Raw genomic sequence first — 24,666 nt, 5'->3', positions numbered from 1 at the left:
GTAAATAATTGTAATATTTATTATTATATAGTAATATAATGATATTAAACTGTAGCCATGGAAAAATAATCAAAATGGAACAAAAATTCAACAGTATTTGCTCAAGTGTAAATTCCAGGGTAATTACAAAGTAAATGACAATTTAAAAAACTATAGATACATGGTAACAGTAGCTATTAATTAGCAAGTTACCTGGTTAGCTCATTGGAGAGACAGATAGATAGATACACAGTCTTCCATTTCCAAGCATGTTTTAAAGTAAACATTTAGAGGTGGTGACAATGCACACACGTGGTCCTCACAAACAAGAGGATGTTGTTTTCCTCAATGTCCTGCCTGTACTTGGTGGTGAAGGGTTTAAAAGAAAAATGACCCATTGTTTCCTTGTTTTTCTGACCCGTAGCAGTTTTACACTCCTACTCTGGATGTTCCATCACGAGGAAGAGGAAAAGCTGCTTTTTTATATCTGATATGTAGGTACTGCCTTTCATTTTGTTGTTGCGGGTATTGCAACGTTTCCACAGTATGTAAATTCACTTGTTGGCATTTAAATGAATAATGAATATAGCTTAAAGTAAGTGGAAAGAAAAGTGAGCATAGGTGTAAATATATAAATGACTTTTTGTTATTCTTATCTTTCTTTCATCTCTAATCTGTCAGTTCTCTGCCAAGAGTTGCACTTTATTTACTCTGCTTATCTCAAAGAAGGTGCATTTAAAACACACACACACACACACACAGGCTGATGGAAAAACAACCAGGACAATTATATTCATTTGAATTCTGTAATATTGTTTTAATGTTTGTATAGTCATGAAGTTGAGACACCAGACTCCTGTGATGATTTCCAGAAAATGTGAAGACGGGGTGTTTATCTAGGGTGGTCTTATTTATTTATCCAGTGACATCATCATCATGGAGTCATTGACCTCAGTGAGTGAATCTCTCAAAGGTTTTTTAAAGTTCAGACAGAAGTCTGAACTTTAAAAACACAGGCTTGCCATCTAGTGGCAGCAGATTTATTTTATATTGTTTGTGTGAGGAATAGTTTTATGTTGTTTTTTTTCCTACTCCGAAACAGTTGGGACAGCAGTGAGGTAAAGCTACAAAGGGGATTAAGTTATCATCCAATATTGTAACGTGTATGGGATAAGGATTTACATTAAACATCCACGATGCACCAAAAGTGCAGTCTGTTTAGATGAATCATATTTCCTGAAACACAACAACAGGGCGGGTTCACATTTGTTTGTGATCTGTCTACCTCTGAAAATTCCAGGCACATAATCCCAAGAAGAGTCAGTGACTATGAGGTTACCCACAGTTCTTTAAACTGCTGCAGGTATCAACCTGTAAATGACTTTAAGAATGCAATGTATGTGTATTAATGAAGAAACTTGTATTTTTGTGTTATTTCTGTGTAATCAGAAATGTGTACGAAGCTGTTAAAACATTTTAAAAGCTTTTTAAATGTTTAATGTGGCATATTCCATGATTTAAGGGAATGTTGGATAGTAAAAAGTGAATATATTTAACAACTGGTGAGTTTCTGAACTGACCACTTGTCCATTAAGCACACTATCTGTGTTCAGACTTGTCAAGCCATATATGTTAACTATATAGTCCATTCTATACTTTGTGGTTCTAATGTGACCTGTTGTTAGATAATTGTACTGCAGAGATATGGTATATTGCTGCTGTTAGGGGTCCTGCAGCCTTGCTACCAGTGGCTGGACTTCACTGAGTTGGAAAAAAAAGGAATCAGCACTGAGCCGTCTGGAAGGAGTGTGGTAGAGATTAGCTGTGTTTCGCACATCTCTGCTAGAGTCTGAATGACCCTGACAGTGTCTGCTGGTCCTTGGGGCTTCCCTTAAATCAGCCCATGACATATTCAGTGAATACAAGCCAAGCATTTTCTGTTTTGTTTTTTTATTTATTTGGATGGGCAGATATTGTAGCAAATCACACAATGAAGATATTACATAAGTAAAAAGAAATATTGACTTGTGTGTTAGGTCAGTCTGTCTCCCTCCCTAATCAGTGTTACCAGTGATTACCTGTTCATTAGACGTGTCTCCCAGTGCTTGGGTATGTACAGTATATGCCTCTCTCCCTCACTCAGTCCTGGTTGGGTCATCGAGTCATGCTATTGAGATTTCATGGTATGTGTTGTTTGTGTCTGTGCCTTAATACTAATGTAAAAAGGATAGTTCATATTTATGGAAAAGGAGACTGCAGACTGATGTAACATTAAATGTTAATTCAAAGCTGTACAATAATAATCTAGATGATTCCTATGGGAGAAATGCAACGTTGTTGTTATCTGCCTCAAGGCCTTTCATCTCAGTCACTTCAGCTGAATCCAGCCTCAGTCAAACTGGCACGGGACACACTGGGCCAGGAGGCAGGGAGGCTCAGCTGAGGCACACTGGTGAAAATGAAACAAATAAGAAAAGACTGCCACCACTGTGAGGGCTGACTGCAGGACGGCCCCTCGGAGGCTGGAAAGAGATTTTAATGATAGTGGTGGGTGGTTTTTTTTTTCTTTGTGTTGTTTATTTTCTCCAAGGCTGGTGGGGTGTGGGTGAATGTGGGGTCCAACATCTAAGTCACATGTTGGATCCTGGTCTCTTACATAAACTCTGCCCCCTCTCTGAGCCCACAGTCTGCTTGCATCAACTTTATGAAGCAAGTTCATGTGGACAGAACTACTGAGTTGACATTGGTGGTGACCGAGGAGAGGAGTCAAGATTTTCACTCCTTCCTGTTGCATAATTGCAGCAGATAGCTCCACAAACCCATACACATACAGTACATTCAATAATGGCTGTGATTTATATTGTTTAAATTACTCTCGTTTTATTTTTTTTATTTTTTTTCAAAATTATAAACTTAGCAGTCAGGATGCTAGTGTTGCTTTAAACTGCACTTGACCAGAACATTAAGCTAGACAAACCAAGGCCCAACATTTTTTAAAATCCTGATTTTGACTCATGATGTTACAATCAAGGCCAGAGTAAACCAAAACAAAGAGTCCTGTGGAGAGGAAGTGAGAACACTTCAGTTCAGAGTTAATATTTTACAGATAGATGACGTAAAATCTCCCATTAGGTTCTGTTTGAAACTGTTAACCTGTCTTCTTGGTGATCATCATTCCAGTAACTGAGCACCGTCTCTGGTGTGATGGATGGTGGACCTGCTCACGCTGCTCTATATCTTCACCTAATGGACGTACACAGGCCATAATTAAAGGTTGTTGAAGGCCCTCTGAACACAGTATTATAATAACAGGGTTACTGTGACACTAACCAGACACTTTTCATTAACACAAGCCAGACACTTAAAAGTTGAGCTTAGATCACTTCCTAGCCTTACCGGGGGGCCTGGCTCACACACCTAAGTGATGGAGAAATTCCTTTCTGATGTAAATTTTGCGTGATCACCTCCTCATCTCTGTACTCTGTCATGCATGAATAAAACAATCTGGTCAGGAGAGGGAGAATGAGACGCAGATGTGGCAAAAAGGAAGACCTGTGTCGACATGAACTCTCGTCATGTGAATCACTCTTAATTTACCTAAAGAAACCTGTGCTGCAGAGCTTTGTACTGTAGGCTGGTGGATGAGAGCTTGAAGAAGAAAAAGGGAGAAAGTCATCTCGCAGTGAGGAAGAGTGTGACCTGTCCGCTGATCTTATCTGGCCATCTGCCTGGATTGAAGATCTAAATATTATGACACTTGATGTAACCGAACATACCTGCTGGTTACATTCTAGCGGATCTGCACTCAGGCAAGGTGGTTTATGTCTCCAGGACATTTCTGTCCTCAAACTCCCTGTCTTTATCACGGCCCCATGCTTTCTTTTACAGCTGTCACCCGCCGAGCCGTGTTATGTAAAAATCCCCATGAACGCTGTTGTGTGTTTGGACGTTTGTCTTGTTTGTACGCTGCATAAACCTGAGAAAGACTTGGATGAAGTTTTTTCTTCAGGTTTGAGTAACAGTTATACTCCAAATGTGGCTTAACATTCAGGTTGACTTACTTCCTTCAAACGAATGTTGGCAAATGGGAAACAGACGGGCATTGTTGATTGTTTGTATTCTGTGAGAGCGTTCTCCAGATGATAGTGCTGCTAATTTGTGTGTTCTATGTTTGATGTGTGTGGGAATTTTACAGATGTAATGTAGCATGTCCGACTGAGCCTCTGCTGCTAAATAGGGGGTTGAGAAAAAGAGAGAGAAACAGAAGAAAGAGAGAGGGGGAGAAAGAGAGAGAGAGAGAGAGAGAGAGAGAGAGAGAGAGACCCTTAGCAGCTGTGGTACAATGTTACATTGAAGTATTGAGGGAGGCAGTGGTTACCACACCAGGGCAATCATTTCAGTTTATAGTGTCATATCCTCAAGTCTAAACTTCTGGATTAAGGTCACTTGCCAAAAGATCTTTTTTTGTTCTGCCTCTGTTTTTTATACTTCCTTCTTGGGCAAAAGGCTGGTGTAATAGAAACCAGACACAGGCCAGAATGTGAGGCATTCACAGCAGCAGGACCTCACATCTTCACAGACTGACAAAAGTAGATCAAAAGAAAGTCTGCTTTCATAAGTTTTAACTTCTTCTCTTTTTTGCCACCCTGCAAAATATCGATGAGTTGGCTGAAGCCAGGACACTGGGATGGATGAGGAAATCCATGGATCCAGATTTTGAGGCAATTTCCACAAAACACAGAAGAGGTCTTCAGGATGGAAAATGTTTCGACTCTTTGACCAGGTGGGTTGGCCGTTATTGACATTCTCACACATACACATTTATTACATTCGTATACAATTTGCAAATTGTGCAAACTGAGAATCTGAATGAATACTTGTTTTTGCTGCTCTTTCTTTAAAAATATGACTTTTCTATAAAGCAGGAGAACATGCAAACGATTTAGACCAATTAAAAAAAACAAAATTGATGAAAATAATTTAAAAATGTGCATCACACACTATTTAGACTATATTCAACACTGCCACATGTAGCTGCATGTGTCGGCATGTGTTGTAAAGCATTGTTAAAATTATCATCGTTCTAAAAGGTGATGAGGACATCGATTTTTGCAACAGTTTTTGCAAACATACTGTGAACTATAATACTGTGATCTCAGCTCCTCTGCAGGGAGATATAATATATATATTTATGCATAAATGTTAATCTCTGAGTCAGACCAAATATAAGTCAGAAAAGAAAATAAATACAATCTAGTTACTACCTTTACTACTTTTTTACTGTTTGTTTAACTCTATGAATTTGATGTTAATGCAGACAGGAGTAATCCACTGTTTGTTTAATCTGAGTTGTGTTATTCCATTCACAACAAAACAACACACCACACTTGTTCTATCAGACAGCATTGAGATGACACATCTCTCGCCAGAGATGGCAGTGTCACGGTGACGAGATCTGCATTAAGTCAATGACAGGAACCCATGAATGGAGGGTGTGTTGGTAATGGGTGACTGAATGACATCACCCATCTCCCATGTTAATGTGTTAAAACTTTTTTTTTCAATTTCTTACTAGGAATAACTTTTGTTAACACTCAAATGCCTGGTTTGTGTCTTAATTATTTGATATGCAAAGTAGAAGTGATAATTGTTTTACCAGACAATAATAGTAATTAACATAAAAAACAACTTAATAAATACAATTGGTATTTTATAGCTCTTAAGCTAGTGTTGGTTGATTAACTGATAAATAAACTGATAATTCTTTTGATCGTCTTTGTCTCCCTATAGTTCAAAATGGAGTTTATTGTCATTATGTCATTGTGTGTGTATAATGAAAATATCAAATTGTTTTAATTGTTCCAATTATTTACAGACTGTAGTTGAAAAACCTGAGAAACCAACATGAGCTGGAGCTTTCTCACTCGTCTTCTGGAAGAGATACACAACCACTCAACCTTTGTGGGGAAAGTATGGCTGACTGTGCTCATCATCTTCCGCATCGTGCTCACAGCCGTGGGAGGCGAGTCCATTTATTCGGACGAGCAGACCAAGTTTACCTGCAACACCAAACAGCCGGGTTGTGACAACGTATGCTACGACGCCTTTGCTCCCCTCTCGCACGTTCGATTCTGGGTCTTTCAGATCATCATGATCTCCACTCCTTCCATCATGTACATGGGTTATGCAATCCACAAGATAGCCCGCACCTCAGAGGAGGAGCGCAGGAAGCACCAACGGCTGCGCAGAAGAGCTGTGCTTCATTCAAGATGGAGAGACAGCCATCATTTGGAGGACGTCTTGGCACATGAGCACGGCGACGATGATGCTGAGCCCATGATCTATGAAGACCCACTGGAGGTCCAGGAGACCAGGCCTGAGCAGTTAAGCAACACCAGCAAAAATCCATCAAAACATGATGGACGGAGAAGAATTATGCAGGAAGGACTGATGAGGATGTATGTTCTTCAGCTCATGTCGCGAGCAATTTTTGAAGTAGCCTTCCTTGTAGGACAGTATCTGCTCTACGGTTTCCGAGTCGATCCTTTATATGTATGCAACAGGATTCCCTGTCCACACAGTGTGGACTGTTTCATTTCTAGGCCAACAGAAAAAACAATTTTCCTCCTCATCATGTATGTGGTCAGTTGCCTTTGTCTCATTCTAAATCTGTGCGAAATGCTCCATTTGGGAATTGGTGCTTTTCGAGATACACTCCGCCTAAAGAGAAACCGTGGCCAAGGAATATTCTACGGCTACCCCTTCTCTCGCCATGTGCCAGCCTCTCCTCCAGGGTACGCCCTCGTGATGAAAACAGACAAACATAAACGAATTGCAAACAGCCCCAATGAGCAGAACATGGATACAGTTTGCCAGGAGCTACAGTGTGCCAGCCCAGTGGAGAACATCCCGTCCGATCTGGCCAGTCTACATCGTCACCTGCGGGTCGCACAGGAGCAGCTTGACATGGCCTTTCAAACATACCAGACTAAAAGCAACAAGCAAATCTCCAGGACCAGTAGCCCTGTATCTGGAGGCACAATGGCAGAGCAAAATAGAGTCAACGCTGTTCATGAAAAGCAAGGAGCTCGGCCAAAGTCCGCCACAGAGAAGACCGTGAGCACAGTAAAAAATGGAAAGACCTCAGTCTGGATCTAGGCACTTTTTTTTTAATTTAACTGTAAAAATATGAAGACTCTAAGACTGTACAGTAACCCAAGAAGGTGTGACTGAGATAATGTGTCTTTAGGCCAAAAGAACTTCAGTCACTGTAGTTGCACTGCACATAATAGATGTAGTAAAGATGTATGTGAGGCAAATATCTAAACACTTTGGTTTGTTTCTTTTTTCTTTTGTACTTTTGTAGTTTGCCATAGTTTTCAGACACAATTTCCATTTTGCTCACATAGTTACTGTCTCTAAATCCAGCTGTGACATCCCATATGAACAGTACCCTAATGGGTGTTTTATCCATTCTACTGTAATAAACTAATGGGTGTTTTATCCATTCTACTGTTGTAATAAATTTTAACTCTGTGTGTGTGTGTGTGTGTGTGTGTGTGTGTGATTATACTGTAAAATGAAATCAGAATACACACAGTAGTTCCAAAAACTAGAAATGCACAGTTTGTGATTTTGAAAGACTGACTGTTTACCTCTTGTTTGAAAGACATGATTGATCTGTGGACTGTTATTTTGGAGAAAAAGTGGAGATGACTGTTTCTGGAAAAGGGATGAGAGGTCAAATATTTTACTGAATGACAAATATTTTGATAATGGTGATAAAATAGTGCTTTGTCACTGCAAACTCTTGGGGTAAACATCTGCTCAGTGTGATGAACTTCAGTCATTGCGTGCAAAGCTTTTATCCATTCCATGTTTTCCAGAGCTTAGCAGTTGTCACAAGTACAGGGAGAGATGTTAGGGGATGGAAAACTTGATATTTTGGGGGGCAGTGAATGCTTTCTTTCCTTCAATCTAAAGCAGATGATGCACACTCTACAAGAGGACAAAATACGGTACATTCGATTGGGGTGTTTACATTCTTTTCTAATTTAGTCAGCTTACATTTATGTTGTATTTATCCATCTTATCTCAAAGATGATATTTTCATTGGAGCAGTGTTTCTATAAAAGTATTTGAGGTTAAAAAAATTAATAATAAAATCCTGCCTTATTGATCTCATACGTCGAAGTGCCTCGGACATTGGGACTGTTCTTGTATTTCAATGATGAAAAAATAAATGTATTTTCAATCTGAAATGTCTTTATTTATAGATCATTTGCCCAGGAGTAAGCATAGTTTTTCCTATGCTTAGGAAAGAAATTTGAAAAAGTACTATATTCTTGTGCATAAAATTTGTAATGTGCTGCATTGCAGCGTCTATCTGTGTCTGATGGTATCTTTTGGTATTCATAAAGTCCCTAACACTCTGGGCTGAGATGCACCCTCAAACAATTACAGAGTGATTCCAAAGTAAGAGACATTGAAACAAACTTGATGATACAACTTAATTCAGTTCATTGTCATATATAATATTATTCATGTCAAAATCAATATGTAACTGGGCAACACAAAATTGTTCTAAAAAGGAATCGCTGATGTCTCTAGAAAGGTAGCAACAAAATGGTTTAACTCATAGACCAACTGTAAGTCAAACCATAAACTGAGTTCAAAAGCATTAGTCTCACAAATTACACAACATTTGGTGTCTGAAGTCTTGGGAAAATACCATAAAAATGAGAAAGTACAACCATTTCCCCGACTCAGCTAAAGCAATTAAAATCAATGATAGCAAAAAAAAAAAGAAAAAGAAAAAAAGTGAAGCTTTTATTGGGCTTTGTGGTTTAGGTTTATGTGTTTAAATAATGACTTTTGGAGCCAAACACTAGTTTTCGTCTGTTAATTTGTGGATAATTATCACCAGGTGCTGAATGCTATAAAATGAAGAATTTACTTGAGATAATAAGAAGTTTTGTAGAGTATAAAAACAATGTAGGCAACAATAGATGGGTGCGCACCACTCTGGTGCATCTGTGAAGATATTCCTGTTCATGTTAACCTTCCAGTTAATTCATGTGTTGGGTTTTTGGGGTTATATTGCTTCCAAGACTTTTTGTATGTCATTCAGCCCAAGTGTTTTAGCCAAGTTTGCATGGTAATCACTGTAAATCCAACTAGTGCTTTTTTGACACACTGTATCTGCAGCAGGATTATTTCTCGTAAAGATATATATTATTTCTCATGACATACAGGGAATAAAATATTATTCATATCTTATCAACAACATTGTTACAACATATGCATTTTAGTACAAAGTTTCATCTGTGTTTTTCCCTTCTGCATTTTTTTACTGATTGATATCCTTCACTGTTGTTTGCATGCTTGTTGCAAACTGTACTGTTCAATAAAATATACTCCATATTTTACAAAATCTATCTGCAAAGTATTTAGTAAATCAATTTGCTTCTTAAAGGACTGAAGGAGAGATGTTGACTAAAGTTAAATATAAATTAAATAGACATTTAAATAAACACAAAAGACACCCCAAAAAAGCTTAGAACATGACATAAAACAATTGAATCAATGATTTAAAATATTTGTTGGCAAAAATGTCATATTAATGCTAAGAAGAAACAATATTGCAAATGTTCTGTGTGTGTGTCAGTGTCATCAATACAAGTTTCATAAGTGAAAGTGTATTTCTTTCCTTTAAGATGTTGACGAAACACTGCTGATGCTAATTAATCTCATTATGATTACAACCCAAAAAACAGTGGCTATAAATGCATTTGCTGCATAGAAACAAATTATTAACCTTGAAAAAAATCAATAACGATAAATAAATTAGTTATTATTTCAACATACAAAAGATATAAATAAAAGAATATGTCCAAGACTGATTATTCGTTAAAATGCCTTTTCTGCTTACACATGTGTTAAATTGGATTATATCCACTGCAGGAACGTGGCACTGTTACAAAGTCTGTATTTTAATCATTTTTAATTCAAAAAGATCTCAATTTCAGAGCAAATCGTGACAACAGACTCAAATAGGAAAATGTTTAGTGACCTATATAAAAACTAAAATTTACAATTTTTTCAAACGCACCGAGTTGCTCCCTAATTGCTACTTCCGGTCTACTTCCTATGCTTCATTTTATGCTAAAAGACTGCGGCTGTGTTGAGGTAAATTTTGTATACGGTTTGTGAACACGTACCTTTACGTAAGGAGTGCGTACACACGTGTGTCTATATTTTGGAGAAGTGCATTATGGGATTTCAATATGGAGCACCCGTTACAGAAGTCATTCGTTTTGCCTTGCATGTAGCGTAAATAATCGAAGTAAACACTATTTAATTACGAATTGTGAAAACTTTGTACAAAATGGGACTTTTTTGCTTCGCCAGGAGCTTTTTCATGGCAAACCGTTACGCAGGGGTTTACTGCAGGGAACACATAGCTCGGTATTTCTCCCTAACATTTCGCGGTGGTGTTTCAGTTCTGCCAGCGACGCACGTCAAAAAGTACAGCCAGGATACTGCCGCAACTGCTGGACACTTTGTATGCTACCACCTCCCTAATAGGAGCGTGCTCAAAGTTCAAGGACAAGATACGAGCTCGTTTCTTCAAGGAATCATTACCAATGACATGAGGCAGCTTCTGGAAGAGCATTCGCTGACAGCCATGTACTCACACATGTTGAACGTACAGGGACGGACATTATATGACATCTTACTGTACAGGTAAAGTTCAAAAGCGCTGTAAATGTAGCCAGTAACCACAGGGGCGTGAGCGCTCATCTTATCACCGCAACGCAGTTGTACTTACAGTAGTCTAAATGATAACATTTCAAGTATTTTATTACTGTGTCAAGGTGACATCAAGACCTATTATTCAGCTAACGGTGAAGGCCAGTCTACTCTTTAAATTAGTAAATTATTACTTTGTCAGGCAACAATATACTCTAACTATTGTCATAAAGTGTTGAAAATAAAACTCTTCTCGGATTAGGTTGTATATATTGACCTTGACTGTATATTAATGTTTATGGCTATTCTCTCTTATACAAACCTTTATTCTTTACAACTAAGTTCAGAGACACTGTCAAGGTAATGTTAAATATTGGATAGAAAATCATAAAAAGAAGTTGGGGAGAGAGAGAGAGGGAGAGAGAGCAAAGACCATGTATATTAATGCATAAAAATAACCAAGGTTGATATGAAATGTAAAAGATGAACTTAAACACAACCAGAGTTTATTATCTTTGAAATATTTCTTATTAAAATGACAAAATCTATCAACAGTGTATATGGAAGAATACTGTTTTGTGAGCAATATTGGTCTTACAAATCATGTGATAATATATTGATGTTTAATAATTTAATAGAGTCATGCTATATGCTTAAATGATGTGCACTAGGCATAAGATGCTGTATGTGTTTGCAAAAGATGTGAATGTGAACTTCTTTGTGTGTCTTCTGTTTATACATAGCAGTGTAGCTAATTTAATGTTGGATCCTCTTAGAATAGTGGCACCTGCTGGGTGGGAGTGTGTTTTATATTGAAAACATTCACGTGACCATTTCTTATTTCAGACTACAAGGAGCTGATAGTGGACATGGTGTTCTTTTAGAGTGTGATTTCACTGTCAAGGACTCCATCCTAAAACTTTTGAAGATGTACAAGATTCGCAGAAAGGTCAGTATTGACGACTGTCCAGAACACAGTGTATGGGCGGTGCTACCTCAGCAGAAAATTTTGAGCCAAGAGGTGGGTCAGCCTAAGATTTCCTGCCCTGAAAAGGCCATGGTTTGGGAAGCTGATCCCAGAACTACAAAAATGGGCTGGAGATTGGTGATCGACAAGGAACTAGACCCCAGTGAGATAATTGCAACTTGTCAAAAAGCTGAAACGGATGAGTATCATAGACATCGCTTTACAATAGGTAAGTCCATATACTAGTGGTGTAATTGCATTTATTTACATTAAGTAAGAAAAAAAAACATCCGTCTAAACACTTTCTGATGTCATTGTTTTGTAGGAATTCCTGAGGGAGTGAAGGACCTGCCTCCTGGTGTTGCACTGCCATTAGAATCAAATTTGGTCTACATGCAGGGCATCAGCTTTAGCAAAGGCTGTTACATTGGCCAAGAACTCACAGCCAGAACTCATCATACCGGGGTCATTCGTAAACGCCTGATGCCTGTACGCTTTTCATCACCACTCCACAACCTAGAAGATGGAGCTGCGCTGCAAACGCAGTCAGGCAAACCAGCTGGAAAGCACCGATCAGGGGTTGGAAACCTCGGCTTGAGCTTAATACGATTGGCTTATGCCAAACAGGTGTTGACAGTCAAATCTTCTGATGATACCACATTGACACTAGAAGTGTCTGTGCCGGACTGGTGGCCTAAAGACTGGAATTCTAACTGAATAGTGTAGTTTGCAATTTTTAAACTGACAGAGCTTAACAGTACAGCATGTTTTTGACTGTTAGTTACAGTTTTTAGCTTGTGATTATTTTGTTTTCGCTTCCAGGAAACTTTCATTTAAGATTTATTTAATGGTTCTATTTAAAGGTTTGTGTGATATAAAATCAATCATTGTAGAGTATATGTTTAAGAAGAAATAAATTCACTCGTGTTTTTTAAACTTGATTTGTATTCTGCAAAACCAAATCCAAACATTCACAAGCAACATTTCTTAGACTGCAAAACATCTCTATACATAAGTGCGTTGACACTCTATCATTATCTTTTTAAAAAATGGCACTGCACATTCAAGCTAAATCCAGGTGAAAATAAAAACGGGGCATTTTATTCCTGATACAGTAGATGCTGCCCTCTTGTGGACTGAATGGTGTCTCGAATTTGTTGTAAAAGAGTCTCGGGCTGCAGTGACATTGATGAGTGATCCAGTCTCTTAAAGTCTTCATTGCAGAGTAAACATTCGAGCACGTGAGCCACTCTCTGCAGATCAAAAGCAGCATGATAAGGCCCGAGTGTGATCAGCATTTCTGAGATCTGCCGTGGGTAATTAGAAGGGTCCCCTGACGAGCAAGCATTCAAGAAAGCCATTCGGTTGTCAGAAATTATTTTTAAGAACGAGGCAAATTCAGCATAATCAATACCAGAGCAGGCCTTCATGATGACCTGGAAAAAAGGACAATCAAATGACAAAACGTCACCACTTTTTTATTTTACACTTACTCCAGCACTGGACAAAAAGTGTAATGTACCTGGCAGTGCTGATGCCAGGAATCCATTGTGTTTTTCCACTCATCTATTTCTTTCTGTACAGAAGACAGTTCATTTTGAAGGAACAACCACATGATGTCAACGTTGCAGCCATTCAACCAGTTGTGATTAATAGAAATTGTGTCCTCCTGCAAAAGAAAACATGATGTATCAAAATGTATTTAGCCTCTATTGTGCTAACATTTCAATTCCAGCTGTTTTTACCAGGTTATAAACTTGATGGTGCCACCCACTGGGCACAAAAATGATCTCGCCTGCCTCTTGAATAATCTCAAGAGGTTGACAGGCTTCCTCATATTGGGGAAAAAGACCTCTGTCCTGAAGCTCTGCTGATGTCACATCATACGGAAGGTTTCCATGAGTGTCTCGCAGAAACTCTTCCTGACCAGGGGGATAAAGAAGCCACTTCTTCCTGCCACAGATGTTTGCAGACCAACTGTAGGAGCGGAATACATCAGCATGGAATGGAGTCCTGGTGAGAAAAATGATTCCTTTTTTTATTTTTGTATGGTTTTTTTAATGTTATATTATTAATAATAATGTGAGATTTCATACCATGAACCTTTAGGGCCCATGTACACAAATCGATAATCATCCACTTCAAGTGTATCCCAGTATTCATTCAGCCAGTCAGAAGAAAAGAAAACTGGTGTTGTATAAATGTTGTGTTCTGGAAAGTCCCTGTGCAACAGTAACATAAATGCTTCCATGAGCAGGTTAACTGGCAACACGTGTATTTAAAAAATACATTTCCAATATAATTATCTGTCAGTTACAAGTTGTTTTTCATTGGAAGATAAAAAAACAAGGTCCTGTAACTGTGAAGGCTGGAAACTGCTGCTAGATGTGGGTTTTCTTTCAAACTTTTGGCAGAGTTGGATTAAAATGTCATGTTTGCTCTGGACTACTTTGGGAAATCGTCACAGTTTTTCCTGCATTAAGGTAATAATTGTGTAAGATGATGCAGGCATGATACTCTAAACAAGTTACAAAACAATTTTAAACCTTGACATGTGCCAGTCTTTTAGATAGAGACATCCTTTAGGCGAGGAGTGACCATTCTGAATATATTCCTTCCAGTAGTGTATAAATTCTTTAAAAGGCATGACTTGTTTAGGATTTGCATTATACTCCTTGGCATTGCAGTTTGCAACAGGAACAGGGATCTCGTCTGTAACAGAACAAATGATGACGTTTAATGGCACAACGACATTGTGGTACATAATAATTGGTGAAATGGTTATTTACCAAATTCTTGCAGTAGCTTCTGGAAATTAGGCTTCCCTTCCCCAGTCACCCACTGTTTTCTACATTTCCAATCCTGCGTGAACCTTCTCGAAAACATGCACGGGTGATTTGGAAGCAAGTATTTTTTGAAAAACTTTGAGTAGCTCAGCTCATTGTCAATGTAATCTACAAAATGTGAAGACCAAAACTGTTCATAGGATTGTCTAGGTATTTTGACCAAACTGCAGCAGTTACGGTATGCCTCCCGATCCATAATGGTAAATAACAACTCGGCTAACGTGCTATCAACCTTAGCTGCAAACGCCTAAATCAAAAGGAACGAAAATAAGAGACAAAACTATGGCAATCAGTTTTGTTGTAAATCTTAAAACAATCACTTGCTTTGCATAAATGCCATTATTGAAACGCGTATTTTGCCAATATACATTGACAAAGCATCTCAGCATATTACCTTGCAAGTTATTTCCTTAACGACGCACGTTAGGTACGGTTATTACGAATTTGTCAAGATGTTATTAATTTAACATTCTATGCCTATTTGCATCATCGCTCCTCATTAATTACGGTTACATTATTGCATTTGTCTGATACTATATTTCTCTCCTGTCCCCGAGCAGGCTTGTAGCGAAAACTGTATTTTCAAGCCGGAAAGTAAACACAGTCGGACCCATGTGACGTAATTTCCGTTGTAAACATCACCGTCTCAAATCGGAAGACAGCAGAGATAGTCGTTCTTTTTAGTGATATGGGGTTGATGTATTTGTTTTTGGATGCATATACTTTACTTAACCATGTTATGGCAAAACACGTGTGAAGAGGTTTGATAGGTGTAGCCCGTGTAAACGCTAAAACCCGACTGTTGCCTGTATTATTCTAAAAGACTACGGGACGCGTGTCATCTTCTGACAAGAAAAACATGAACATAGATGACTGACATAGAAGACTGCAAACGACTGTAAATGTACCTGATTCTTCTGTCACGGGGGGCTTATTTGTCTTTTCTAAAGTGAATCAGTGAGCCGTTTACACAATGAGCCGTGAGACTCCAATCATCCACAGCTGGCCTGGCTCCTATTACATTAACAGTGAAAAGCGATGGGAAAATGGCATCTTGTCTCTCACCAGGACCATGGTATCCTTCATCTCCAATCAGAGCAAAAACACTCTTGTCACTTTCCGGCTTTCCAGCATCGTGGAGATCAAGATGGAGTCATCAAGTTTTATCTTCAGCACACTTACAGTGCTGGAAGAGGGCAATGTCAAACACTGGTTTGGTTCCTTAAAGCCTAACAGGATTGTGGTTTTTAATGTGTTGGAACATTTTTGGAGAGAACGCCTCCTATCTACTGGTATAGACTCCCACAGGAGTGGCCCTCAGTCCTCTAAAGGCAGAGAGCTGATCAACCTGATGGCAGGGGCCCAACGACAGTTGGAGGACACGGGCAAAGTGCTGAGTCAACAAGGAGAGCAGTTTGATAATATGATGCAGGGGCTGGACAAGATTGATTCGGACCTGGGCGTTGCTGATAAGTAATTATTTTATAACTAATTACTTGATAATAGTTAGTGTAATGTACTTTTGCCTTAAGCTCTTGTTACTACACTAAAGGCAGTCTGTCTCCTGTGAGTGTGTATAACACAGTTGTTCCCAAAACGGTATGTGAAGCACAAAGATATCTTGGGGTTGGTAGGGGAGACACAAAAAGGCAAATACATTTCTGTATCCTGCCCCTTGGATCCAAGTATGTGGTTCTTTTGATAACAGAACCCAGTTTTTTTTTAATCGCTGGTCTGATCTACACCAGTAGAACATTTAAAATGTTGAAGTGGCTACAGTAAATTACCTCAATGTATCTCACTGTTTAAAGTCACTAGTGGAGAACTACCAAAAGGTGGCGCTGCAGGAAAAGTTTCAGAACCAGCGGTGCAATGTGTAAATGGTAATCTTAAATCTAAAGTTTTGCTCTAGGGAACACCCTCTCCTGATTTAATTTAAGGAATAAATAATGATGATAACAAATTATTTTAGAAGGGATTTTGTTTTTCAATTTCTGCCAATACAGACAATAGACACTTGATTAATTCACTGTTGACTCCCAACAGTCACAATTCTCCATATACTCTTTTCTACTTTTTCAGACTGTTGTCAAAGCTGGAGTCTCCTCCCTGGTGGCCTTTCGGTAAACTCCCCTGGAAGATGCAGCAGGAAGCCAAAGCTGAGGACGCAGCAAGAGCTGCAGCTTCTGCTGTCTCTGCATCAGCTGGCAGAGGGTCTGGTAGAAATAAAGTGATCTCTAGCATTCCTGATGTGGTATCCAAAGGTAGAGACTGTGACTTGAAGCCAGGATGCTTGTTAGTGCTTGTCTCCTCACTGGAGGTGCGAGACACAAACTGCCAGCTCCTTCATCGCTTTGAACGGAATGAAATTGATGAGATCAATGTCACGAGTCCTTATGAGATTGCTGTTAGACAGCGGTTTATTGGGAAGCCAGATATGTGCTACAGAATATTGTCTGCCAAAATGCCTGAAGCATTATCTGTGTTAGAGATGCAGTACAAAAAGAAGATTGAGTTCACGAGTGAATTCTTTGCATTCAAGGCAACACCTGCTTCCTCTCCATGTGACAAAGAAGCAGCTAACTGGAGTGAAGGTAATGTCATTTTTCTTATTGTCAATAATAATTTGACCACTGAGTGGCGCCAGAGCCTCGGCGCACTTTTTCAGCAGCCAGATGTAAAAACACTTCACCCAGGCGACGTTTGGATATGCTTATTGGTGTATCAGACATGTATTTTGATGAGTCACTTCACCCTGATTGCCTCAGTTGCTCTGCTCTAAGTTTACCGTCTGGTTTCCTCACAAACAACGTATGCACTCTGCTCTTTTTCACCACCTCCACCCATGGAGACAGGCTTGTTGCAGGGGTGCCAAGAGACAGATCTCCCACTGGAGGTCCCAGCAGGAGAGCTGTCCCAGCTGCAGGTGCAAGTCCTCCAACCAACTGTCAGCCAGGCTGAGGCCCAGGAACTAAAACAGGTGAGGTCCAGTTGGCCAATTTAGAGTTCCATTGCCTGGGAAATGCTATGATTCAAACAACCGTTGCATTATTTTTTTATTTATATATTTAAGGCAGGAATTACAAATGTCATGTCTCTGTGTGCAGGCAACATATTCCCTTGGCAGCTGCTTATAGTAAAATGTATTTTGATAGTACCATTCTAAACCACAGTTCATCATGATGATTTTTTTATTTTTTATCCTGTGTGTTTAAAGTGTTATTTGTCAGAACCACAAACCATAGTCCATCCTGGTTTTAAGAGAGGAAAAGAAACATGGTCAGTCATTTGCACAGACTGTACAACGTCTTTCCATTCACAAATTTGCAAGTGAGAACCGTTACAGACATGGTCTGTGGTGGCAAGACCTATACAGTGACGCAAATTCAGACCTATGATTCAGACAATGATTTGTGTGTGACACATGCACACAAACATACCAGTGCACAGAATGAGAGGTTGTTGTTGTTAAAATTAGATATGTTCATGTGACACTGCTGGTGATGCTAATTTGTGGGAAATGGTTAAAGGCCATTTACAAATTAAGACGATACATATTTTTTAAGTTTGATTTTTAGGTTTGATTTGTTTTATGTTATTAATTTAAAAAAAAACTCAACCATTTGATTTTGTTTTTTATAAAACAGTCATCATATTTTTTTATTTGTGTTGGATTGCTACTGGAATGTAAAGTAAGTGGATGTTAAAATATTCAAACATCTGGAGCACTGCATTTTCTGAACATAATAATTTTGTTTTGGGAGCTTGGACTATTTTACAGTGTATATAAATGTATTTATCAGTCGGTCTAAGAGCTGACCTAATTTTGAACGATAGCACAAACCGGTCTTTTGTCTTAACATCTGGATCCACACCTTTGAAATGCAATACAGCAGCCACCTGAGAGCTTGGTTTAGGTTTGGAACTCCCTGGACAAAGCAAAAAAAAAAACCTGGACTTGAGGAAAATACATTTGATATTCAGAAATTGGGAAGAGTTGGAAAATATCAACATGCATGAAGTATTAAGAAGTCGATTAGTGTGAGCATACAATACATTCACAAGGGATGGAATAAAACTGGGGGACCAGTACAATGAAAACAAGCACATCTTTGAGATATTTGACTAAAGCGTCGTCAGTTGGAGTTTCTTTAAAAATTATCATTTTTTTTCAACAAACATTTTTATCTCAATCGAAGGACTGTCTATAGTTGATTAATTATATTTTGTGTATACTGTTGTAGTCAAAACAACAATGCGCAGATGCCTGCTGTTGTTTTTGTCTATTTTTTAAATATAAAAAAGAAGAATTTTTTAGACAAATTCTTTGTGACACTAATAGCCTGAGGCCTGTCATACAGACTGGTTTCCTTTGAAATATATTGTCTTCGGCCGACACTGGCTCAGACTTCAGAGAATGCCGTTTTTGACTTAATACCATGCTGTAGTACACACCCTACTTTTAATGTGATTCATGTCGAGATTAGAATTGACAGTAGGGAAACTTGCACGGAGGGTCACTCAGTTTAATGTCCTTCCCTGAGTGCTTTAGCAAATATTCTCCTTTGTGGAATGATTTTAATATCATTATTATGGTTTGCGGTTGGAAATTCCAACATGTTTACAGGACAAATGGGTTCACTCATAATTTATTTTGTCTTTATTTTTCATCTTTCTCTTCACACTGTCCCCAAACTACCTCACCCTAATGGCCGTGGCACAAGAAGCTTCAGCTCATGTATGTTTCTATTAGTCCTAGTCTAAATGTTTAATCCTGCAGGTTTCTACATGACTTGAGTCCATTGGCCATTGTATATGCTGTAGCTAAAAATATTCATTTTCTCCGTTTTCCTATGACACATAAAAAAACCCCTTGTGAATATTAGCTGCGAGGTGTGATTCAGTTTCAGCTCGCCTAGGTGAAAGTGTGAAGTCACAGGCCGGAGGGTCTGGACCTGGTTTGTCTGTTGCGATGGCCACACATGCGCTGGTGAAAACTGACATAATGTGAGTCACTCTGCCAGTTAGCGAAAGGTGAGGCAGAAGCTAACGCTGGTGGCAGTTGTTGGAGTGATTGTTTATTAGGTTTTGCTTGGCTCCAGGCGGTTTGTTTCAGTTGCTCCGTCGACCGTAATGTATGCAGTACTTTTTTTTTTCCTATTGAGATGTAGTGACAGTATTCATTATACCCACAGACAACAGTTGATGTAATAAAGCTGATCCCAGTAGAGCAGTGAAGACATTCTGAACATGTTCCTGAGCATCCCACTGCAGCAGCAGAGGAAATACTGTTATTCTCTGTCCTCTGTTTAAGTACCTGTTATCACCTTATGATTTGTGACGCTGCAAGATATTGTTTTCAACCTGAATTTATACTTACTTCCTAACTCGCTGACCCCGTCTTTACAACTCTCCACAAAACATCCACATGGTTCACCTTTTCAACTGCTCGTCAGCTTTTGTGTGGGTTTTTCATATTCCTTTCCTTTTTTATGCGCCTCTTGTTCCTCGGGGCCAGTTGATCGTTCTTTTACTTTTTATTTTTTCTTTTTTTTTTTTTTTGATGAACTATTGTGGTGTGTGCGTGGTGAGCTGAGTAGTGTGTACTCATTTTGCCGTGTGCACATCTGCACAGATGTTGATGCAGCTGAAGAACCTTGCCCTGGAGGCAGAGACGGAACTGGAACGTCAGGATGAAGTCCTGGATGTCCTCACGAGCTCCACAGATCGAGCCACCATGAGCATCGACAAGCACACCTGCCGTATGAGGAGACTGCTGTAGCTCTGACACTCCAGCTGATGCATGCAGTCACTGTTTCCCCCCCCCGAGAGACTCAGTAGAAGGAATGTTCTTAGAGGAGACTGGAAAACTGCAGTAGGGATGTGCACATGCTCCGGAATAATTAAGATTTTAGTGATTTACTTTTAGTTGATTTGTGATGTTGTTATTTATTGGTAGGAGAGTGCATGGCATCAGCCAAGTCTCCTTAGTTAATCGAATCGACAAGACATTTCATTGGTCCTCAGTTATAATGGAATTCCATGATGATCAACTGCCACTGTTTTTCAGTTTTTTATTAATTTTCTTGGTTTATTATTAGACTGGCGTCCTGATGAAGTACGCTGACAGATTGACTTTGGATGTTTGTCTTAGCAACTGTGGCTCGCATTTGTTTCCAATGCATTTAACTGTAGAGACAGAAGGTTTATTGCCATTTTTTGCCAGAAAAAGGACAACCACTGAACCCATTCAAGATGTTACCAGTGATATAGCTAGCTTTAGCCTAACCTTTGCATCTACCATTATTATTATTGAAAAGGAATAAGGTTATACTGTTATATGATCAATGTGTATAAATATATATACATATATATGTATAGAGAGAAATATACTTATCTACATATACATATAAATATATGTGTGTGTATATATATATATATATATATATATATATATATATGGCCAGAAGTCATTAAGACTGTGTCCATGTTGATACACTCTGATACACTTATAACTAATAACTGCAGTTTGACTAAGGAGTAAAAGCATGATGCATTTCTTCAACCCATGACTTGGCATGTTGCAGTTTCTCCATCTCTCCGCTTGCTCACTGTATATTTTAAACTAGTGTTCACACAGACAAACCTTCCTATCTCAGTCCTCATCTACTGTAAACCACTTGAGGTTGTTGCTACTGTACTGTCACTACTAGCTAAAAAAACCTGATAAATTGTAGTTCTCTCTAATTCACTATGTTCTGTAACATTTGTTCTGTTTTATTGTGTAGACCAAAAAGCTATATAAACTGCTGTGTTACCATGTCCAACAACCAGTCTGCTGCGGGACCCATAAAGAATTACTTGGTCATCCACAGGTATTTTAAACTGGAATAATGTTAAATCACTTCAGCTGCTGTCTATGCTCAGATCAGGGAAGCAGCTCCTTTTCTGCACTTTGCTGTTAAAACATCCTCTTGGCTCCGAAACTGTTAGCATCAGCTGACCACCCCCGTTGGGCGGCTTTCATCAAACAGGGTCTAGGTGGCAGGGGTTCATCTGCATCCACACTGGGTCAGATTTACCTTGGCATGTGGCTAAACACACAGGGGTCTGAAGAAAGTTCCCCTCAGCAGCCAGCTCCTAGTTTGCATGAAGTTGTCTTGTATGTTAAACAAGTCCACACTGAGAGATGGGAGACTGGAGACACAAATACAAGATGACACACACAGATCAGATGTTTTTGTGTTACTGTAGATTTGATTGATATACTGTATCAATGTCATATTGTGGAAGTCCCAAAATCCAGGAGCACACCACATGGTTATATGAATCCCAGTCCCTAAAAAAGGTTAGGGGAGTTGAGTACACACACTGGCGTGGTTTTAAAGCAGCCTTGCAATATGAGGAAGTGGTGGCGGTCTTGTCTGACCACAGATTCATGAGATCCGGCTTTGCCTTCCTAACGGATGGTATGGAGACACGAGGGATTTCTCTGGCCTTGACTTCCAAGACTGTTTACTTGATAGTTCTGCGGCGGGCAGTCTCGTTTGAGGAACGTGTCTCCATTGATGGCCAATCAATCAACTCTTCTCCTAGGAAAAAAAAAAAAAGTGCAACCCATAATTGTGGGCGATGAGGGCACATGTAGGATGGGCTCCAGAATGTACGGCCATGTGACTGCAGTCCAAACAGACCGGAGCTGCCATCTTCCTGACTACTGTGTGTTAGTGTGAGAGATAACCTCTGGATCCACTCGACTCGTATTCGACTAAAGCCTGAGATGTTTTGAAATACCAGGTTCCATTGTTGCTCTTACTCTGACACATTAAAAAAAAAGGACTTCTGCTACTATTAGAATCTCAGAATATAGTGGCCTGAGTTTTGCCTCATGTCCTGGCCAGGCTGTTACTCGTGCAGGTGTTGCTGTGTTTCCGTTTGCTGAGGGAGTTTCTGGTTTCAGGAAATAAGGCCTGTTGTTTAATGTTAGAACTGGGAGAAAACGTTCTTGGAAGGAAGATTCCTGAGTTCAACCAGGGGGTGTATGTTTTTTGTCTACCAGAAATTGATATGACACTCGACATCCTCTATGTCTTCTGTTTTCTTAATGGAACTGTGGCGTTTTCCCTATGTTTTACAAATTTCTTTTAAATGTGTTTGTTTTGTTTTAATGGTGAATACATGCTCTGGTTTTTATATCATGACATTTTCCTCCACCTTATCAATAAGTCAGTGGTATTTTTAGGGTTGTGATTGTCCTAGGTCCACTTTCTGTTTTCCTCTGTTATGTAAAACCTGTCACTTCTCTGTGACACAAGCAGTTACATCACATCTACATTATCTTTCCATGTGTCTGGAACCTTCCTTGAATGTTATTACATTCATGCTGTATGTTTTTTTTTTAGATATATAAGGATTACTCACAAAGTTATAAGACAATTTCAAACAAATACTTCATTTCTTGTGAGCTACAGTATTGCTCTCTACATCCTCAGTTTGCAGTTAGTCTAAACTGAAAGCTGTGATCTCACCTGAGAATTTCTTATTTGTGAAATTCCAGGGGAGTCATTTGCTGCCTTTGCCATTCCTTTGAAATGTTCTTCAGTTTAGGGGAAAGAAGAAAATAATGTTTGGTGTGGGTTTCTACTTTTGTTGGTTGAAAAGTAGAAACAAAAACTTGATAGACTTGGTATTCAAACGCTGTCCTAATGTCCTGAATTGTTTTGGATATACATATATATATATATATGCTGTATATGTTACACAATAGGAAGTAAAACGTGGATTTAAATGGTAACAGTTTTTATGTGCTGGTTACACTCAGTAGAGGGCAGCAGTAGGTTGTTGACAGTGTGATTCAATTCATTAACTCCAGATCTTCATTGCATATTGGTGCTGTTTGCAGCTCCATTAGGATAAGCAGTCCGAAATGGCTCCTGGTGTTGTCCTGTATATACTGTATATATATATGTGTGTGTGTGTGTAGTTTTATTTGATATTTGCACTCTTCCATATCAACCTATAGAAACATCCTTGTTCCTGTCACCCAAATACCAGTCTTTGTAACTTTTCCTCAAACACAGACCACTTCTCTGCACTGGAAGATGGATCTTTGCTAAGTGTTAGAAGTGCATTTTTGTGTCGACTGGATTATATATTCATTAAAGCTCCATCCATATTGCTCCCCAAACAGGTTGTCAGGCCGTGAGCCAGCTTACACCGCATCACTACTTTTACAAGTGGGCCCCCCAGAAACCTTCAGCAGGTCTGTTTTTAGTGGCTCTCGCTGCAAATGGAAACACTTAGCTCCCACAATAAATTACCCGCCCGACTAATGCCACACTGCGGAGACCCCCAGGCAGTCTGGGGGCAGTCTATGGATTTATATGGCTTATTAACATTAAATCCTTTTTTTGAATCTGTGTTGTTGTAGTGACTCTGACTCACGAGAACTGACAAGAGGACAGGAAAAAATAATCACACAAAGGTTGATGCACTTGCGAGCAGCCTGCAGGGCAGCAGTTTGATTAAAGTTAAGGATGCCCCCCCACCCCCCTACCTCCATCTAGTAGGGTTTACAATGGGGTCATTTTGGGATAAAAATAGAACGCCTTGCTTATTTTGCTCTCTGGGAAGAACACAGTCATTAGCGCAGCAGGCCAGTGATCTCTGGGGCAACACTGGTGTTCAGCATAAACTGTTGTTTATAATGCATCCTGTTGATTAAAAGAGACATCTGACATAGTTGGCCCCGCTGCTATATAGAGCGTCCGCAGCACAAACACTGAGGGTGAACACAGTCCTCTGAGGTCACTGTGAAAACATACTTAAAAGCACTTGACTTAAACTTCTGTATTGAATGTCAAGGTGTGTTAGGACGGCAGAGCAGACGTTAGGATCCCTCGCCACGAGCGCCTGTGAAATAATCCCAATTATCATTCTGCCAAACCTATGTGTTTGACCACCTGGTGACGCAATCGCAGCTGACCAAATAGATTGTTGAAATATTGCCCCGCTGTTATAGCTACGTTGTGACAGAGTTGTGTGTTCACCGAGAGCCAGCACAACCATAACAAACACAGCTGAATCTGGGGTTTACATTTCAGCCGGATGACGGCGCACCCA

The 24,666-nt window shown here is 39.3% G+C and overlaps 4 protein-coding genes across 5 annotated transcripts; 3 read left to right on the top strand and 1 right to left on the bottom strand.

Annotated features, from left to right (window-relative positions):
• Window positions 1–27: 27 nt before the first annotated feature.
• On the top strand, window positions 28–7,460 carry gjc2 (gap junction protein gamma 2). The gene is made up of 2 exons (XM_008334438.3): window positions 28–4,762; window positions 5,855–7,460. The coding sequence occupies exon 2, from the start codon at window positions 5,884–5,886 to the stop codon at window positions 7,135–7,137; it is 1,254 nt and encodes a 417-aa protein (XP_008332660.1). The 5' UTR covers window positions 28–4,762; window positions 5,855–5,883; the 3' UTR covers window positions 7,138–7,460.
• Window positions 7,461–10,366: 2,906 nt separating this feature from the next.
• Window positions 10,367–12,567, top strand: iba57 (iron-sulfur cluster assembly factor IBA57). Its single transcript, XM_008334437.3, has 3 exons — window positions 10,367–10,725; window positions 11,578–11,927; window positions 12,024–12,567. Exons 1-3 carry the CDS (start codon window positions 10,367–10,369, stop codon window positions 12,413–12,415), a joined length of 1,101 nt encoding a protein of 366 aa, XP_008332659.1. The 3' UTR covers window positions 12,416–12,567.
• Window positions 12,568–12,625: 58 nt separating this feature from the next.
• jmjd4 (jumonji domain containing 4) lies at window positions 12,626–15,102 on the bottom strand. The gene is made up of 6 exons (XM_008334436.3): window positions 14,488–15,102; window positions 14,245–14,410; window positions 13,795–13,920; window positions 13,444–13,711; window positions 13,221–13,367; window positions 12,626–13,134 (listed from the first exon to the last, which is right to left on the bottom strand). The coding sequence occupies exons 1-6, from the start codon at window positions 14,738–14,740 to the stop codon at window positions 12,799–12,801; spliced, it is 1,296 nt and encodes a 431-aa protein (XP_008332658.1). The 5' UTR covers window positions 14,741–15,102; the 3' UTR covers window positions 12,626–12,798.
• Window positions 15,103–15,173: 71 nt separating this feature from the next.
• On the top strand, window positions 15,174–20,765 carry snap47 (synaptosome associated protein 47). 2 transcript variants are annotated; one of them, XM_008334435.3, is made up of 5 exons: window positions 15,174–15,619; window positions 15,781–16,017; window positions 16,627–17,138; window positions 17,400–17,524; window positions 20,180–20,765. In XM_008334435.3, exons 1-5 carry the CDS (start codon window positions 15,591–15,593, stop codon window positions 20,324–20,326), a joined length of 1,050 nt encoding a protein of 349 aa, XP_008332657.1. In that variant the 5' UTR covers window positions 15,174–15,590; the 3' UTR covers window positions 20,327–20,765. The 2 variants fall into 2 exon arrangements, with proteins under 2 accessions (XP_008332657.1, XP_008332656.1); XM_008334434.3 differs by having other exon boundaries at window positions 15,174–16,017.
• Window positions 20,766–24,666: the final 3,901 nt, after the last annotated feature.

The sequence above is a fragment of the Cynoglossus semilaevis genome, chromosome 20, assembly GCF_000523025.1.
Source record: "Cynoglossus semilaevis isolate Cse_v1.0 chromosome 20, Cse_v1.0, whole genome shotgun sequence".
Lineage (NCBI taxonomy): Eukaryota > Metazoa > Chordata > Actinopteri > Pleuronectiformes > Cynoglossidae > Cynoglossus > Cynoglossus semilaevis.
This window is presented reverse-complemented; position numbering and strand designations above follow the sequence as displayed.

Bases quoted from the DNA above. Each gene is read 5' to 3' on its own strand.
- snap47 (XM_008334434.3), top strand. From the start codon at position 15,518: ATGAGCCGTGAGACTCCAATCATCCACAGCTGGCCTGGCTCCTATTAC. The intron at 17,139-17,399 runs GTAATGTCATTT...CCATGGAGACAG, and splicing joins AGCAGCTAACTGGAGTGAAG to GCTTGTTGCAGGGGTGCCAA. The intron at 17,525-20,179 runs GTGAGGTCCAGT...ACATCTGCACAG, and splicing joins AGGCCCAGGAACTAAAACAG to ATGTTGATGCAGCTGAAGAA.
- iba57 (XM_008334437.3), top strand. From the start codon at position 10,367: ATGGGACTTTTTTGCTTCGCCAGGAGCTTTTTCATGGCAAACCGTTAC. The intron at 10,726-11,577 runs GTAAAGTTCAAA...TTCTTATTTCAG, and splicing joins TATGACATCTTACTGTACAG to ACTACAAGGAGCTGATAGTG. The intron at 11,928-12,023 runs GTAAGTCCATAT...ATTGTTTTGTAG, and splicing joins TAGACATCGCTTTACAATAG to GAATTCCTGAGGGAGTGAAG.
- gjc2 (XM_008334438.3), top strand. From the start codon at position 5,884: ATGAGCTGGAGCTTTCTCACTCGTCTTCTGGAAGAGATACACAACCAC.
- jmjd4 (XM_008334436.3), bottom strand. From the start codon at position 14,740: ATGGATCGGGAGGCATACCGTAACTGCTGCAGTTTGGTCAAAATACCT. The intron at 14,411-14,487 runs GTAAATAACCAT...GTTCTGTTACAG, and splicing joins GAAGCTACTGCAAGAATTTG to ACGAGATCCCTGTTCCTGTT. The intron at 13,712-13,794 runs GTATGAAATCTC...TTTTCTCACCAG, and splicing joins ATGGGCCCTAAAGGTTCATG to GACTCCATTCCATGCTGATG.